Raw genomic sequence first — 16,035 nt, forward strand, 5'->3', positions numbered from 1 at the left:
ATTAGGATATTCTGATCATTTTTTGTACATTCTAGATGCATTATCAACATTAAGGTTATTCTGATCATTTTACCAGAATCCAAAACTTGTATCAAACAATAATTACTAAATTTTGGTAAACAACATAACACTTTTAGAAGACTTACAAACAAATTTTTCAATGTTCAAATTTTTTACAACTATTTCTAACAACTGCTTCTTACAATAGAATCTAATAGCAAATTTTGACAACGTTATCAAATGAGGCCCAAGTTACCCATTAAGAATAGTAATTTGAAAGAAAAAAAAAATGAAATTTACATGTAATGGTGGTAATAATGGGGAGTGGAGGGTTGAAGAAACCTGAGGTTGGGTTCTTTTTTTTAAGTTACTGAACCTATGATAAAAAATAAAAAAAATCATGTAGATTGAATTGACAATATACTTAGCAATTCAGTGTACATCACTATTGTTTTCATTTCAATAATTTGTTCAGAAATCCAAGAAGACAAAGGAGAATGGTTGCAGGGTTCAGCTATAATCTGGGTTTAACACTGCGAATCTTAAAAAGTTTGACCATATATTCAAAAAAAAAATAAGATCACCTGAGACTTTTATGTAGTTTGTGATTGATGAATGGTGAAATCTACTAGTTAAGTAATGAAATTAATTAATTCATAAAAATAAAAATTTAAATTACTCAAGGTCATCATTTATCTATTCAGGAAATTCCTATTACTCGGAATTGATTTTTTTTTTTTTTTTAACTCATTTCTCAAGTTCACCATAAACCCACAACCTTGAGCTCAAGAAGTATTACAAACTTGGAAAATGATAAATAGAAAATCAGGAAAAGCTAATATAATATTATTGATATGGCCATTGTAGTGCCGACATCCTTATGTCTTACCTCTTCAAGGGAGCAAAACATTCTAATGGATTTCTTTCATCTCCCATTCCAAAGATCAAGATTCAAAATGTATTTATCATAATTTCAAATAATAAAGTTCATAAAATAGTTCGATGAATTTTATTTATTTATTTTCTCATAGGCATCCATTTCCTCATGGATTTGATTAGCGTCACGAATACGCTAATGCAAGGAGGAAACTGACAACTAGCGCCAATTAGTTAAGTGTTAAGGTTGCTCGTTGCCTTTAAGCTCGGATAGGGTGAATGCTCATACTTCCCATTCCACCTGTGAATTAATTTGAATCCCAAACTTAGATAAATTAATGAAGTAAAACAAAAAGTTAACCATGAAAGATCAACATTTTAGAAATACTGACCTGTTTTCTTCCTTAGTTGGAATTTGGAGTTCAAGTTCTTCTGTGAATGGCTGAAAAACCATGTCCACTTTCTCACTGCTCACTTCCTCTAGTGTTGCGGGGTCCCACTGTTATACCATTTGAACTAAGAAAAAGTGGGAAAAAGAAACTGAAACGAGGGGGGAATGGATAATGAAGAATACCTCTGGAGCATTGTCTTTATCGATAGTCAGAGCTCTAATACCCTTTTCATGCAGAAAATAAAGATATATTGGTTGGATTACTTGGTAAATAAAATGTTTATTGCTGGAAAGAAATATTTATTAGTAGTATTTTAAGTGAAAAAAAATTATAATTTATTAAATACCTCATAGAGATCGCCAGATATTGTGGTTCGCAGTATGTTCATTGTGAGTCTGAATTCAGTCTTTAGACATTCAGGCAAAGTTTTCTGTTTTCCTTCTCTAACCTGGAAAGGGTTGAGAAATGCAATTGAAAACAATGAATGATGCAATATCTTCAAGGAATTTTCTTTTCTTTGATAGTTAATGTAAAAAAGAAAAATTACTAATAAGATGAGAAGAGAAAAGAGAGGAAAAAGGAAAAATAAAGAATCAAATATTTTCATATATTAAATTGGGATTTACAACAATTGGTTGAATTAAAAAATCATCCCCAAATATCCCTTGTTGCAACCTGTCATGTCTTCTTGAGTCATGAGAAACTTAAATCCTATATCGACTGAATACAGGAGTAGGGTGAAGCATATATGTAGGGGGTGGATTCTCTACTAGCTAAATGCCTACCAAGGAGGATTGTAAGCATGGGCAAGTCAAGCCAAGTCGAGCCACGCTGTGTCATGTGCATGTGTGTGCTACACGTCTATATAAAAAGACAGAATCCTCTGATAAAATATAACAGAAAACGATTTCAAAACCATTCTCTTATATTTATTATATTTACATTTTTGTCAAAGATTTTTTACTCTACATATTACCATACTTTTCAGTTCATGGTGATCTTCAAATTTGAAGTGCTACTTCTCACATCAGAATTGTTGATTTGTGGAAGGTTGACATCTATATTATCGACACAAAGTGCAAAGAAAATTTTAACTTGTGCAACCCATGGCTTACCTTATATCGTTATTTCCAATAAGTTCTTCATTTCTTATTACATCTTACCATTTTGCTTCTATTGTTGATTTTTATTTAAGAAAAAGAACACATCATTGGTTAATGTTAGAGAATAAATATGATGCATCATACTCTTAATTCTGTTGATTGTTATTTTTGGGTAAAAAGTATAATTTACTTTCTTCTAAAATCAATTGTTCTCCAACAAAGTGTCCAGAAATAAAGAGTTTCATTGAAATAACAGTAATTTTAGTAAGTTAGAATCTAGTTAGTAATATTATTATTATTTTTCAATTAGGAAATCTAATTATGTAAGGATAGTAAGGGACCTACCATGCTCTCAATGTAAATGTAGTTGCATCAATAATTACTCTGTTCTATGAAAGTTCTCTCTTTGTGAGGTGAGACGCCGTACAATTAGGTAACATGGAATAATTTTTCTAAACCTTTTCCACCTTAATTTTTTCCCCATAAACCTTGTCATCATTAACACCCTAAATCCCAAATTTTGTATTACCCTTTTCAATCCCTGAAAACCTCCATATCTTCATCATTATAGTCCATACTCTCTGTACGTTTTGTTAGAATTCACCTCAGCACAAAACCCTATTCCTAACCTCCTTTTCTAGCCAATAAAATCTTAAAATCCTACACCCTTGAATTTTTATTCGACCTAATTAAATATCCTTAATCTTTTGTTTGACTCATCACCCTTAAATCTTAGGTTGTTCTGTATCAACTTTGGTATCGGAGCCATTGTCCTGTGGTAAGGTTTAAAATCATGTTCCATTCAATTGTTTTGGTTTTTCCAAAAACCAAAATGAACACAAACATTCTGAAATATTGGCTTTAAGTGTGACAAAAGGAGACCTTCATTCTTTTCTGTTTGAGCGTATCACAAGTATTTATCTTTCAAGGGTCACCATGACTTTGATCTTAAAAGGAATGCTTGGTCTAGAAATATTCAAAATGAAAGAACGTTGGGTTGAAAGACAGGAATTTAGAAAAAAAAAAATTCTCCTCATCAATGCTTCGTGGGGTTTCAAAAACTTGACCTACCCTTCCTGAGGAACTTATCAAGGTTCAGCTTGCCACTAGGCCAACCCCTTGGGGTTACAGGAATTTAGAATATAATAGAAGAAAATATTAACGATATTGAGATTTGAGAGCTTACCGATCTAAATGTTATCTTCAATCCTGCTGGAGAGGATCTTTTCAAATCCTTGAGTACTGCACTTATCCATCCATTTCCCTCGTTTCTTTCCTCAGCTTCCTAAACATTAAAAAACATGTTTCGGTTCAGAAGAGCATGCGCTGGTAAGGGAACTGTTAACAGTTCCACAGGAACTACGGCTTATTACACAAGCATACCAGAGCCAAACAGATGGTGTTACCATAGCAAATCATAAATGCAAGCCAGGAACATCATTGATAACACAAGGCAAAGTACACTGAACCTTTAATATATATGCTGACGTTTCTATCGGAATGATGAAGCAAGGCATTAGAAAATTGAACCAGCAGAAACTTCCTCACCAAAAACCAACCTCCCAACTTACCAAAGTGAGATTACAGCGAGATGCATGAGTGTTATTTCTAACTAATTTTATCTGAAAAAGATAATTTTTATATAATTCTATCATTAATTAGAATTGAATTGGTTGGCTATGTATATTTGAGTCATAGGACTTGGGTTCAATTTATTTTTTAAGATGAAGTTCCTATTAAATAACTTCTCTAGAGCATACAGACACAAGATTTCCCATGATTTACAAACTCTAAAGGAGTAAAGAAAACAAAGTATTCCTTAGGAAACATGAGATTGTGTAAGATTTAAGGATGTCTTGGACACGTTTTCTGATGTGCCGGACATGTGTCCACATCATCAGATATAGTATTTAGTGACAAATCAGTGAAGTTTAATAAACTCACAAATGATTCTATAATCTCCTCCACAGACTCCTTGGAGAAGCACTTGTCGATTATTGCCTGCCTGCAAGAAAACAACCGCACACCAATGTTGATTGTAAGGAAAAGTGATATTCTCGATTAAGGATCACAAGATACATTCTACATCAGTTCTGATCCATTACTTGTTTAAAATACTTTCTTCATCAGGTTTAACATCCAAAGAAAATTCCTCAATCACTGATTTGACAGCATGCTCATCACCCGAGTTCAACTCTATCAGACGCTTCTCAAGCTCAGACAATTTCTGCCATGTATACAAAATGTCAAAATGTGTAATATATTATCACATCAAGAAAGTATCCATAGATTGCACCAGTAGTTCTTAGTTGACTAGAAGAACTTTGACCAACACTAAACACTTTTGAAAAAGATTAGGTTCCACAAAATGCCAGCACAACCTGATAAGAATTAGAAAGACATTTATTTTGTGAGAAAGCTCATATGCAAGAATAGGTGTTAATCAACTTGGGTGTTCGATTTACTTCAGCATTAGCGTGAGCATTTAATATCATTCAAGTCCTTTTCTTTGAGTATTTTAAGGTTATATAAAGGTAAATGTTTGTACATTCGGGGATAGTCCCATTCATTGCTTAATATAGCCTGAAATACACTGAGAGTAAAATCTACTCAGTGCATCTGTCGATCATGTTGGAAAACATAAGTATAGAATCTGAAAAGTAATTAGAAAAGAAAGATGAATCAAGGGGGGTTGAACTCGAAGCATGAATCAATATTTTAAATACACTATTTTCTCTCCATTCAAGTGTAAAGTATAAACTCAAGTCCGCAAAAAGCTTCTAGTAATGCTTTTTTAAGATACAACAAGTCCAATCTCTAGATCACAAATCGACTTTTTGCAACAACAAAAAAACAAAGGAAACTTTCCCAAAATAACTCAATATGAAAATCAATACCAAAAAACAATGGTAAGAAGAGAATTTTGTTCTGAATGCTAGGAATTGCTTAGCCTTTTTTTGGGTTCCAATCATTTTTATAGATTTTATGTGACTATTCAAACAATTACCGAGATTATTTGCCTCAATAGTTACATTTGGATGGCTTAGATTACTTTAGATTCAATCAAATGGTAAGAGTGACGAAACACACCATTTATGTAATTATGGAAAGTTGTAACCTTTCATAGACCACAATCTATAGTTTTGAGTGACTCGTGGTCAAACCTGTTTGAACAATGGTCAACTCATTTGAGCATGGTCAAAAAGTTTGACCGATGCTCCAACCCCTTTGACCATCAACATAATGATGATCATGTCCATCAGAAGTAAGCACCATATTCTCACACCCACTTCGATCATCCAATAGTTGAGATCAAAGATCAACAATACATCTAACAAATAAAAAAAGACTAGTCAAGCTTCTCACAACGATATGTCAATGCAAGCACGCATCAAAAGCGCCCAAGGGCAATATGCATACATTCGCGCGTGAACACTGCAACGAAGTAGTCTCTCACATAAATAACTAAACAAGATAAGTGAGATCCAATGTAATCTCAAGAAAAACACTTCTCTTTTTTCCATGTGGGACTATCTTTTAGGAGATAGTTTCCTAACTTGGCTTTACAAAATAAAATAAAATAAAAACCTTCAACTTACCAAAAATCCAATTAACTTGAGATGTAAAAAACAAAGAATACCTAGTTTTCATTGAATCTAATTAAAATTTACATCATTTATTTAAAACAAAACGTAAAGATTAATATATTAGTGAGTAACCTCAAGTCATTCGACCATTCCACGACATTCAAAAGTAAAAATGTTTGTGCAAAATGAGAATTCCCACACCCAAGGATAGTTTCTTTGTCCCCAATTTCTTACACCACTCTCACCCAAAATACCTTTTTCCTAACTATGTTAGTATGCGAAGTAAGACCTCATTGAAGCAATTCAAGAGGCTTCTCAAGAATCTTAATTGAGGAACAGTCCTAGAAATAGAAAGGTTATGAACCACAAATGCAATCTCCACCATCGAAACCCTCCAAAACTCCGATATCGTAACTTCTGAAAACATTCTTCTCCAAGGACTTCACCACCACCATGAAGAGAATTTGAGAAAAAGGATCTTCTTGCCTCAACGTGTAAGAGATCCATTCACCATAGGATTGGATGGTGTACCAATTGTATCAATCATCGAGACAATCTTTGTACTTAGACAAATGATAGAGAAGTTCAGAGAAAAGATAAAGGATCTTCAAATCGTTTTCATTGACCTAGAGAAAGCATATGACAAAGTACCTTGAGAGTTAATTTGGTGGGCCTTGGAATGAAATGATTCCCAAATGGATGTATTGACATAATTAAGGAAATGAATTAGAGGGCCATGACTAGTGTGAGAGCAAATGTAAATGAGATGAATCAGTTCCAAATTAAAATTGATTTGCATCAAGGAGACATTGAGTCCATATTTACTTGTTGGGTCCCGTTCGCCACCCTTAGTTTTACCACACACTTTAACAAATGCGTTTTGTCTTACATGGGTTAGAAGTTTCGGAATGAGCTGATTTTTGGTGAGGATGATCTCTATGGTGAGGAGATCATCCTCACCAAAAATCAGCTCATTCCAAAATTTCTAACCCCATCAAAATTGATTTACAAAAAATTGACGGTCCACGATTTTTCAACGTGTAAACATGGGGCTAAACATTTCGGAATGGGCTGATTTTTGGGGAGGATGATCTTCTAATCATAGAGATCATCCTCACCAAAAATCAACTCATTCCAAAACTTCTAACCCATGTAGGACAAAAAACGTTTGTTAAAGTGTGTGGTAAAACTTAGGGTGCTGAACATTTCCCTTACTTGTTATAGTCATAGATAAAGTAATTGCATATTCAAGAGAATGTACCTGGATGTATGTTATTTGTAAACGATGTATTATTAGTTGATGAGACTAAAGAGTGACTAACCACGAATTATGGAGCGATATTGAAGTTCTAGGGCTTTGCAATAAGTAGAACCAAGATAGTGTACAGTGTAAATTTTGTATTAACACCCATGAAGAGAAATGTTCGCTAAAAATTCATGATTTGAAAGGAAATATTCCAAAATGTCCATTTTCATTGTATTGGCTCTATTATACATAAGGATAGATATACTGAAAATGATATTGCCCATATAATCAGAATAGGATAATTAAAGTGTAAGTGCGCTTCTAGAGTGCTATGTTACAAAATGCTATCAATAAAATTAAAAAAAAAAATTTAATTAATAAGATGATAATAAGACCAACTATGCTTTAAGTTGAATGTTGAGCTGTCAAAAAGCATTATGTTGATAGATTGAGCACCTAGTAAAGATGGGGATGTAAAATGGATGAGTAAAACTAAGAACAATAAAATTTGAAATGTAGGAGCAGCTCCAATAGGCGATAAACTAGAAAGAGTCAATTGTGATGGTTTGGGCAGTTCAATGAAGGCTAGTTACAGTCTGTCCCATTTAGAAAGAATATGCAAGTTGAAGGTGATAAAATAGATAGAACAAAACCCAAAAGAATATGGGTTGAAGTAGTGAAAGTGAATAGGAACACGTTTTCCATAACAAAAGACATGACTCTAGCAAAATTGAATAGAGGAATAAAATTTGTTTAGATGGTCCCAAATCTTTGGGATAGTGTTTTAATGAGGATGATAATGAGAGATGAAAGCTAAGAACACACTCCCCATCTCGTCCACCTTGAGATCAAAATCCATCAAGAAAGTAATCTAGGTATCCCCATTAACATGACCATAAAACTTCTCCATGTCAATCTTGCAAACAATCTTGGGAGACCTTGGCTGAATTTTGCAAAAATATCAAGGATGGCATATTGTTCTTGTGTGTTGATTTATTGAAGAGCTCATTTAAATTAGACTCGCTAAGAACATTTACTATTATAATCAAGAATGGAAAAAATGTAATGTATATTAGGAAGTGGGCGCAAATTTATTGAAGAAAAATTGGCACACAAAAGGGATTCCCCATCTTGTATTTGTCAATATTTATTATAATTCAAAGTAAATAATATAAAATATTTTATTAGGTACAATGAAACCATATTCTTTGATTTTTTATATTTAGGGTCAAATGAGTTTTTAGGTAAGTTGACGGTCATTTGTTATACTGTGTTAAGTGTATTAAGATAGAAAATCATCTACTAAAAGATAGTATCACATGGATAAAAGAATAGAATCCCCTTGAGGTTATATATGATCTCTCACATGTCTACTCTAGTTATTTATGTGAGAGAGAAGTTCATACACACGAATGTGCGTAGTGCACTTAGGTGCTTATGAGGCGCACTTTGCATGCCTGCATCGTCGCGAAATGTTTAAGGAGACATTTCCTATTTACTAGATTAATCATTAATCTTTGATTTTGTCAATTGGATGATCGCAGTATGAGATTATGATAATTGATTCGGATGGGATTAATCATCACTATACTTGGTCAATGGTTTGACCACAAAAATGGCTGTTTCACAGACAATTTCACTCACAAGTAGAATCTTTGAAATTCTCATCTTGATTATTGTAGGATAGTTCAAACTGTTGCTTCAAGTTAAAGCCGGAAGGCAGCCTAAATGGAGGAAGTTGAAAAGGTTTGATTGTTGTTCCATAAAAAAGTTGCAACCCTCCAGGATTGCAAAATGAGCATGTCTTCTCAATCTTTGACCATTATATTGGATCTAGAGAAATTCAAATCATTTCGATATAATGATTTAGGTAAAAAGTCATGGTGATTATTTGAACAATCAAATAAATCTATAAAAGGGAATAAGGATATAGAACCTAAGCATTCTTTGAAACACATAATTCTTTAATTCCTTCATTTTTTTTTTTCCTGATGGTTGTTCTAATTGAGTTATCAAGGCAATAATTTGTCATTGCAAAACAACAAATTGCAAACCAGAGATTGGGCTTATTGTATCCTGAAAACGCATTACTAGAAACCTATTACAAGCTTGAGTTCACACCCGAGTAAAGAGTAAATAACGATTTACAGAAAACGATTACGTGCTTCAAATTCATCATCTCTTGATTCATTTGTTCTTTTCATTTAGATTTTTTTCTCCAGATGATAGACCAAATTATTCAATACTACTAACTTCTAGGATCAGTTTGCTAATAGCTATATCATGACACTGACATTATTCATGATATGATTGATAAGTTGTGCATGATTGCTACCCATTCAGCAACTTGAGGGGGTGTATTGTGAAATATTTATTTATATCATTTAGTCTTTATTCAGCCAGCAGGAATACTTTTGTATTTGTTTTGCACTTTTAATTAGATTTATTTGATAGATAAACCTATATTTTTGGTTTAAGTAAGTTATGTTCTCTTTTATTTATCCTACTTATTAGAAATATATATATTTATACAAGCATTGCAGTTATCCCTTCTTATCTGCCACACACAAGTCAGAATCAATTTCCAAAAAGCTACTTGGGTATTATATAGCAATGCCATTGACAAAATTCCAAACATTTGTTTAAGACCCATAATGAAAGTATGCACATGCTCTAGTTATATAACAATGCTTGAAGAGAAAAAAGAACTAGCATCAGATAAGCATTTAAAAGGGCTTAGACCCATAGCTCAGTTGGTTTGACACGTTGCAAAGCAACTTTGAGGTCGTGGATTCAAGTCTAGCTTAATCATCCAAAAAAAAAAAAAGATAAGCATTTAAACTACCTCAAAGGGGACAAAGTGGGTAGCCAGACCGGCTGTAACCAATTCCTTTCCATTCAGTCTTGCACCTGTCAAGGCCAAGTATTCCCCTGCAGATTTACCAAAATGCAATGTCAAAACAAAGTCTCGAACAAAACACACACAGACACACACACACACACACACACACACACACACACACACACACACACACACATATATATATCAGTTGAAGGAAGAGAAACATGATAATGTGTCCTTTTTATCTCCCTTCCATAATGCCAAAATCATATGTTTCATCTTGAGAAGCTCGGTACAATATCATGACACATTACTTCACGCTCGTACCCTTAAACTAAGATCGAGCAATCAAACATTTTTGCCACCACAAAACAGTCGACCTAATCCATGTCCTTTAGCTTTACAGAATTAAATAGTTACCCAAATGGCCAGGTAGATGTGAAAGAATGTATGAGAAGCTGCAGTCAGTGTGAAACCCAATACTTGCTTCAGGCATGGAAAAAACCTACATAACGAGAAGGAGATCTCATGACTACTACTTACAGAATATGCTTCTAAAGAATGAAATGTAACAAAAACCCAAAGGCAATAACAAGCAATAAAAGTTTAAACAACATTATCTCAGAGAAGTCTCAAATACCCACAGTTTTCTCTGTGACGACTGAGAACTTCATTGGAGCCATTAGAGATGCACCTCCACCCATGGAAATTCCTTGAACAAGAGCCACCTAGAAACAACATCAAATTTATGTTAGGATCCTTAGGTTAAGACTTAAACTTTCCACTCCATTGACACTTAGGCTATTTTGGAACATTGATTTGGGTCTTAACAATGTACTACAACAAAGACTCAGACAAAAAACAAAAGAAAGATTTTCCTCCTCCTCAAGTTCAATCTACCTGAGTTTTCTTGTAGGTGTGATTGTGATAACATAGCCAATACATTCTATAAACAACCTCGAGGCAGGAATCATCTGATGAAAAACCATTTGTAAGTATTTTCTAGAACATGTATGACAATGACTAAAAGACAGAACAGAAAACGCAATGAAAGGAAACAGAGATTGGGTTCTTTTACGTGATTTTCTCCCGTTGTAGAACACTCTCAAATCCCCACCGGCCGAAAAAGCCCGTCCAGCACCCTAGATAAGATTCATGTGCAATATGAGGAACTGAAATAGATAATTCAAGCAACACATGAATTTTTAAAATCAAAAGTTTCAATCCTTTGTTGATCCATCAAATGAAATTCCCATAAAGACAACTATTGGAATTACAAAAACAATTATACTAGCCTTGAATATGACAAGCTTTGCATCGTCGTCTTTCTCCCATTTTTCTAGGTACTCGGCTAGCAGAGAAACCTTAGGATAGTAAAGGGGGTCGATGATCGTTCAAATGCACAATCATTGGTAAATCAATTTTGAAGTTTAACGATTTCGTGGGGCGAATTAATATGGCGTACCACTTCGGGTGAAATGACATTCAATTGACGAGGTCGGTTCAAAGTGATTAATCTCACATGGTTTACTTCTTCTCCGATAACAACCTAAGGAATAAGTAGTACATTAAGAAACTAAGTGATCTCAGAAGCATTATAGTTACAAACATCTATTGACAGAAAACCCAGTCACTAATAATGGCAGTAAAATGAAATTTGATCAAGTTTTAAAGGAAAAAAAAAAAAAAGATCAGAGAAAGAAAGAGTACCTGATCTTCTGGATTTTGTGCCATTGAAACAGTTTAGATGTTTCCACCACCAACCAATTCAACCAAGTGAATCTAGAAGAGTGTAAACAAAACTCATGAGAACCATAGCAAGAAAACCATAAAAATGAAAAGAAATTAAAGTTAAAGTGATTCACAAGAACAATGAAGGTTTGGGTGTTTTGAAAAAATTTGGCAAACAAGAAATGGGTTTGATTTTAAGGAAAAAGTTGGAGCAACTGAAGTTGATAGGTTGATTTGTAGAGAGAGACCAAACAAAACTCATGAAACAATTAGATGTTTCCACCATCAAACAATGCAACCAAGTGGATCTCCAAGAGTCCAAACAAAACTAATGAGAATCACAACAAAGAGAACCCCAATAAAAATAAAATAAAATAAGAAAGTTGAAGTGATTCACAAGAACAATGAAGCTTTGGGTGTCTGAAAAAATTCCCAAACAAGAAATAGGTTTTGATTTTAAGAAAAAAGTTGGTTGGAGCAGGCAGAGGTCGGTACGTTGATTTGTTTTTGATGGATGATAATAATAGAAGAGAAGTAAAATAAATAAATAAATAAAGAAAACAACTCCACCAAACATCCCCAAACGTGACTTTCACCTAACACGCACGTTATAACTCACTGTCTTTAATCCTGGCTTTGGGGTCCGAGTTTGATGCAAAAGCTTTGTACATTATTATTTGTACGAAATAACGCATGTCTGCCACGTCAAGAAGTGTGATCAGGGGCGGAGCCAGGATTTTCTTGTAACGGGGGCAAACTATCATTAGCTGTATAGTTGAAGAACTTGAATGGAGGGAGGTGAGGGAGTGGGGGCAAAAATTAGAGAGAGATGAGGGGTGTGAGGGCAAACGAGGAGAGAGGTGAGGGAGTGGGGAAAAATGAGACATGTAATTAGTTGAAAATATAAGGGTGTCTCAAAGTTCTGTGGGGGCAATTGCCCCCACCAGCTTCTTACTAGCTCCGCCCCTGAGTGTGATATAAGGTTCCCACACTAAATAATTCTCAGTTTTTTTTCTTCTTATAAAATAATAATTTTCATACTTCATTTTTCATATTCAAAATCAATTATCAAATATATCAAAATTTTGAAGAAATTGAAAGTGACAAAATTTTAGATAAAGATTTCACAAAATTTAAAATAAAAATTTTAGGGGATTTTTTTTTTTGAAAGATTAGGAAAAAAATATCATTGAATTTTTATTTTTCTTTTTCAAATTCAATTATATTTTTTAATCTTTTTTTATAAATATTTTTAATCTATTCAACCTAATCTTGAATCCATCTTCTCAACTCCTATTAATCAATGGTTAGAAAATCTCAGATTTAAAAAAAAAATGAATTTTTATCATTTTCTACTTTTAAAATTCTATGTAATCTTGAAGTTTGAAGATATTAAAATAGATTGATACTAAGATTGAAGATTATAGAATTTGAAAAAAAAAAAAAAAGTATTTAGTAGTTAAAGATGAGGAGGGTATATAAGTCATTTTCTATTCATATTTCATAACAGTGCCTAAGATATTATTCAAATCTTGAATGCGTAAAACAGGTGTTAAAGAGTCATTAAACAACAAAGCAAACCATTAAATTACATGACTGATGTGTCACACATGTGTGACTTCACACAACTCACATAGTGTAAAGGCTTCGCATCAAACTCGGACCCTTTGCTTTGGGCCGGTGAGGAACAAGTGTCTCCACCCAACCTTCATTTAGGGGTTAGTTTGACAGAGAAGTCGTGTGGGATCCACTGAGTTTGGCGGGAGTGCGATTTTCGTAGAAGCGGATCCTCTGGAGCACACGGTTCCTCTGGCACAGTTTCAAGGATTGAAAGAGTGCCACATGAACGACACAATTAGATCTCACTCTTAAAATATTGGTGGTTCACTAGCGGTTCATTTTTTAAGACATCGATCTACAAAAAAAAAATCTTACTTTTTTGCTTTAAAAAAAAAAATCAGATCTAAGTCATGATTGGAAGAGGGCTGAGATGTTAATTCTTTTCTAATATAACTCTCCCATCCGTTGAAACTGTGTTATAGGGTACCACAGGAATTGTGTGTTACGAAAGATCTGGTTCCGATTTTGGATATCCTACTTTAGACATCCCGCATACCCATTGGTCCATGTGGCATAGAAAATTTAACAGATTTTATCTGACACATTGTGATTTTCTTCTTTCAAAACTAACCTTAATCATTAATACTAATTTAAATGTAACAAATAAGATTACAAAATCATTAAGACTTTAAACATGTTAAATCAGCTATTATTATACAAAAAAATCATTTCCTATTTTAAATCATTAATTAAAAAAATAAAAAATTAGCGAAACGTTATAATACACATTCAAACAATTTCAATAGATGTCTACAATTATGATTAGACTCATATACGATGATTAAAAAATAAAATGGTATGATTTTTTTAATATTAAATTTTTTTTTTTTTTGGGAAAATGCTAGAATGACACAAATAGAGACACAAAGGTGACAAAAATGATGTGGTGGTGTGTACATAACTGTAGATGCTTTTTACTCGTATCTCAGGGAAAAGCATCTATGGTAATGTGCGCGACACCACATCATTTTGTCACTTTCGTGTCACTGATTGTGTCACCCTAGCACGACTCTTTTTTGTTAAGAAATAGTTCTTTAAAAAATAGATTTGGCTTTTGTATAATAGTACCTTATTTAACACGTTAAGAGTCCTAAAGATTTTGTAATCTTATTTGTTACACTTAAATTAGTATTAATGACTAGTGTTTGTTTTTAAAGAACAAAATCATAGCACGTCAGAGAAAATTTGTTAAATTCTCTATACCATGTGGATAAATGAGTACGCATGGTCTCTAGGAGGATGATGAGGGGGGAGGGGGGAGGTCTCACCCATTTGGTGCAAGGCCATCACATAATGGGTTATGTGAAGCAAATGTTCTGTTCACAGAAATCTGGAATCCACTAATCACATGTACCCACGTGTATTGAATGGCATTTCTAATTTACAAAAGTACCTTTATTAGTTACAAAACTACTCTTGTTTGCTTGACATGGCAAACATGAGGAGTTTGTGAGCACTATGAGCAAAAAACGATTCGTTCTGTGAAGCCATGAGGAAAGATTTGTAGTTAAGAAAAATAGGTGTTAAGCTGATGAACCAATAGTACAATGCCATGTGTATTGAAAATAGAAAAAGATGATTTTAGTGGTGCAAAAATTGGGGAGAAAATTTCTTAGCAATTTTTATGCTTGGTTTCATGCTTTTTTTTTTCATACACATGGCACCATTTCATTGGTTCATTTGCTTAGCACCATGTTTTGCAAACAACAAATATCAGTTCGTGACGCTAGGCATGTTTGCCACGTTGGTCAAACGATTCAACTACCTATCTTATGGGTACTTGAAAGCGTCTCGACACTTTTTTACTATTTAAAAAAAAATGTCGTGTGATAATTGGAGGATTTTTAAGGAATGGGGAGTCACCACCTAATTTAGGTTTAAGAACCATAAATAACTCCAATCCTGAAATCAGATCGATTACGGGAAATAGATCAAGATGATGGATTTCATAAGATGTTAGGCACCGAACCCGTCCGATCGAGACGATCGGTCTCTATTGCGATCCAAGACTATTCTAAGGATAATATTGTTTGGGAATGATAAAAAATGCTAGACTAAGTGTCCTAAAATATACTATGGATTCAACCTATGGACATTGCTCAAAAATAAATAAATAACTTTGTTGTCATAGGAAAGTTGTACATAAAATTATTAAGAATATGATAATAGTGCATGCTTCTTGTAAAAATTAAGTTAGATTATTTCGATAATTCATTGCCTCAATGTACATCAAAACATGCTTTAGAATATGCGTTTTCACAAAGTAACATCGAAAGTAACATCGAGGTATCTACATGTACAAGTAAAATCTGAAAGATGCCAAAAGCATTGCATCTTTTAGATTAACCAAACTTATCAAAAATTTAGAACCCATCAACTAATATGATAAAATTAGTAAATTCATTGCTAATTTTAGTATTAATTAAAGAATCATGATGGTTAAACAAACATATCAGATATAAACATCTTAAGCTTAAATCCATGCACACCAGTACTATGTGAATCATCAATGAATCAACTTAGGTGGTGTTTGATATCACTTCACAATTCCATTTTTTTTAGTTTTTGTGGTAAAAAATCGATTTTGTGTCGCGATTTGTACTTGATATCGCTTTTCATTCACATTTTTTGTAGTTTT

At 33.4% G+C, this 16,035-nt stretch overlaps 1 protein-coding gene across 3 annotated transcripts; it reads right to left on the reverse strand.

The window, feature by feature from the left end:
• Window positions 1-795: 795 nt before the first annotated feature.
• LOC147387951 (ATP-dependent caseinolytic (Clp) protease/crotonase family protein) lies at window positions 796-12,324 on the reverse strand. 3 transcript variants are annotated; one of them, XM_086420504.1, is made up of 16 exons: window positions 12,175-12,324; window positions 11,757-11,828; window positions 11,512-11,595; window positions 11,342-11,410; window positions 11,125-11,188; window positions 10,947-11,020; window positions 10,691-10,774; window positions 10,467-10,551; window positions 10,050-10,135; window positions 4,477-4,598; window positions 4,316-4,376; window positions 3,558-3,656; window positions 1,615-1,716; window positions 1,451-1,492; window positions 1,269-1,375; window positions 796-1,177 (listed from the first exon to the last, which is right to left on the reverse strand). In XM_086420504.1, the coding sequence occupies exons 2-16, from the start codon at window positions 11,778-11,780 to the stop codon at window positions 1,111-1,113; spliced, it is 1,170 nt and encodes a 389-aa protein (XP_086276630.1). In that variant the 5' UTR covers window positions 11,781-11,828; window positions 12,175-12,324; the 3' UTR covers window positions 796-1,110. The 3 variants fall into 3 exon arrangements, with proteins under 3 accessions (XP_086276630.1, XP_086276631.1, XP_086276632.1); XM_086420505.1 differs by lacking the exon at window positions 12,175-12,324 and adding an exon at window positions 12,026-12,168; XM_086420506.1 differs by lacking the exon at window positions 12,175-12,324 and adding an exon at window positions 11,912-11,962.
• Window positions 12,325-16,035: the final 3,711 nt, after the last annotated feature.

The sequence above is a fragment of the Akebia trifoliata genome, chromosome 13, assembly GCF_017979445.1.
Source record: "Akebia trifoliata isolate Shusen 1 chromosome 13, ASM1797944v1, whole genome shotgun sequence".
Taxonomy (NCBI): Eukaryota; Viridiplantae; Streptophyta; class Magnoliopsida; order Ranunculales; family Lardizabalaceae; genus Akebia; species Akebia trifoliata.

Coding starts and splice junctions, on each gene's coding strand:
- LOC147387951 (XM_086420504.1), bottom strand. CDS start 11,780: ATGGCACAAAATCCAGAAGATCAG. Junction 10,775..10,946: donor ACACCTACAAGAAAACTCAG/GTAGATTGAACT, acceptor TGTTGTTTCTAG/GTGGCTCTTGTTCAAGGAAT. Junction 4,377..4,476: donor GAAGAAAGTATTTTAAACAA/GTAATGGATCAG, acceptor GTTTTCTTGCAG/GCAGGCAATAATCGACAAGT.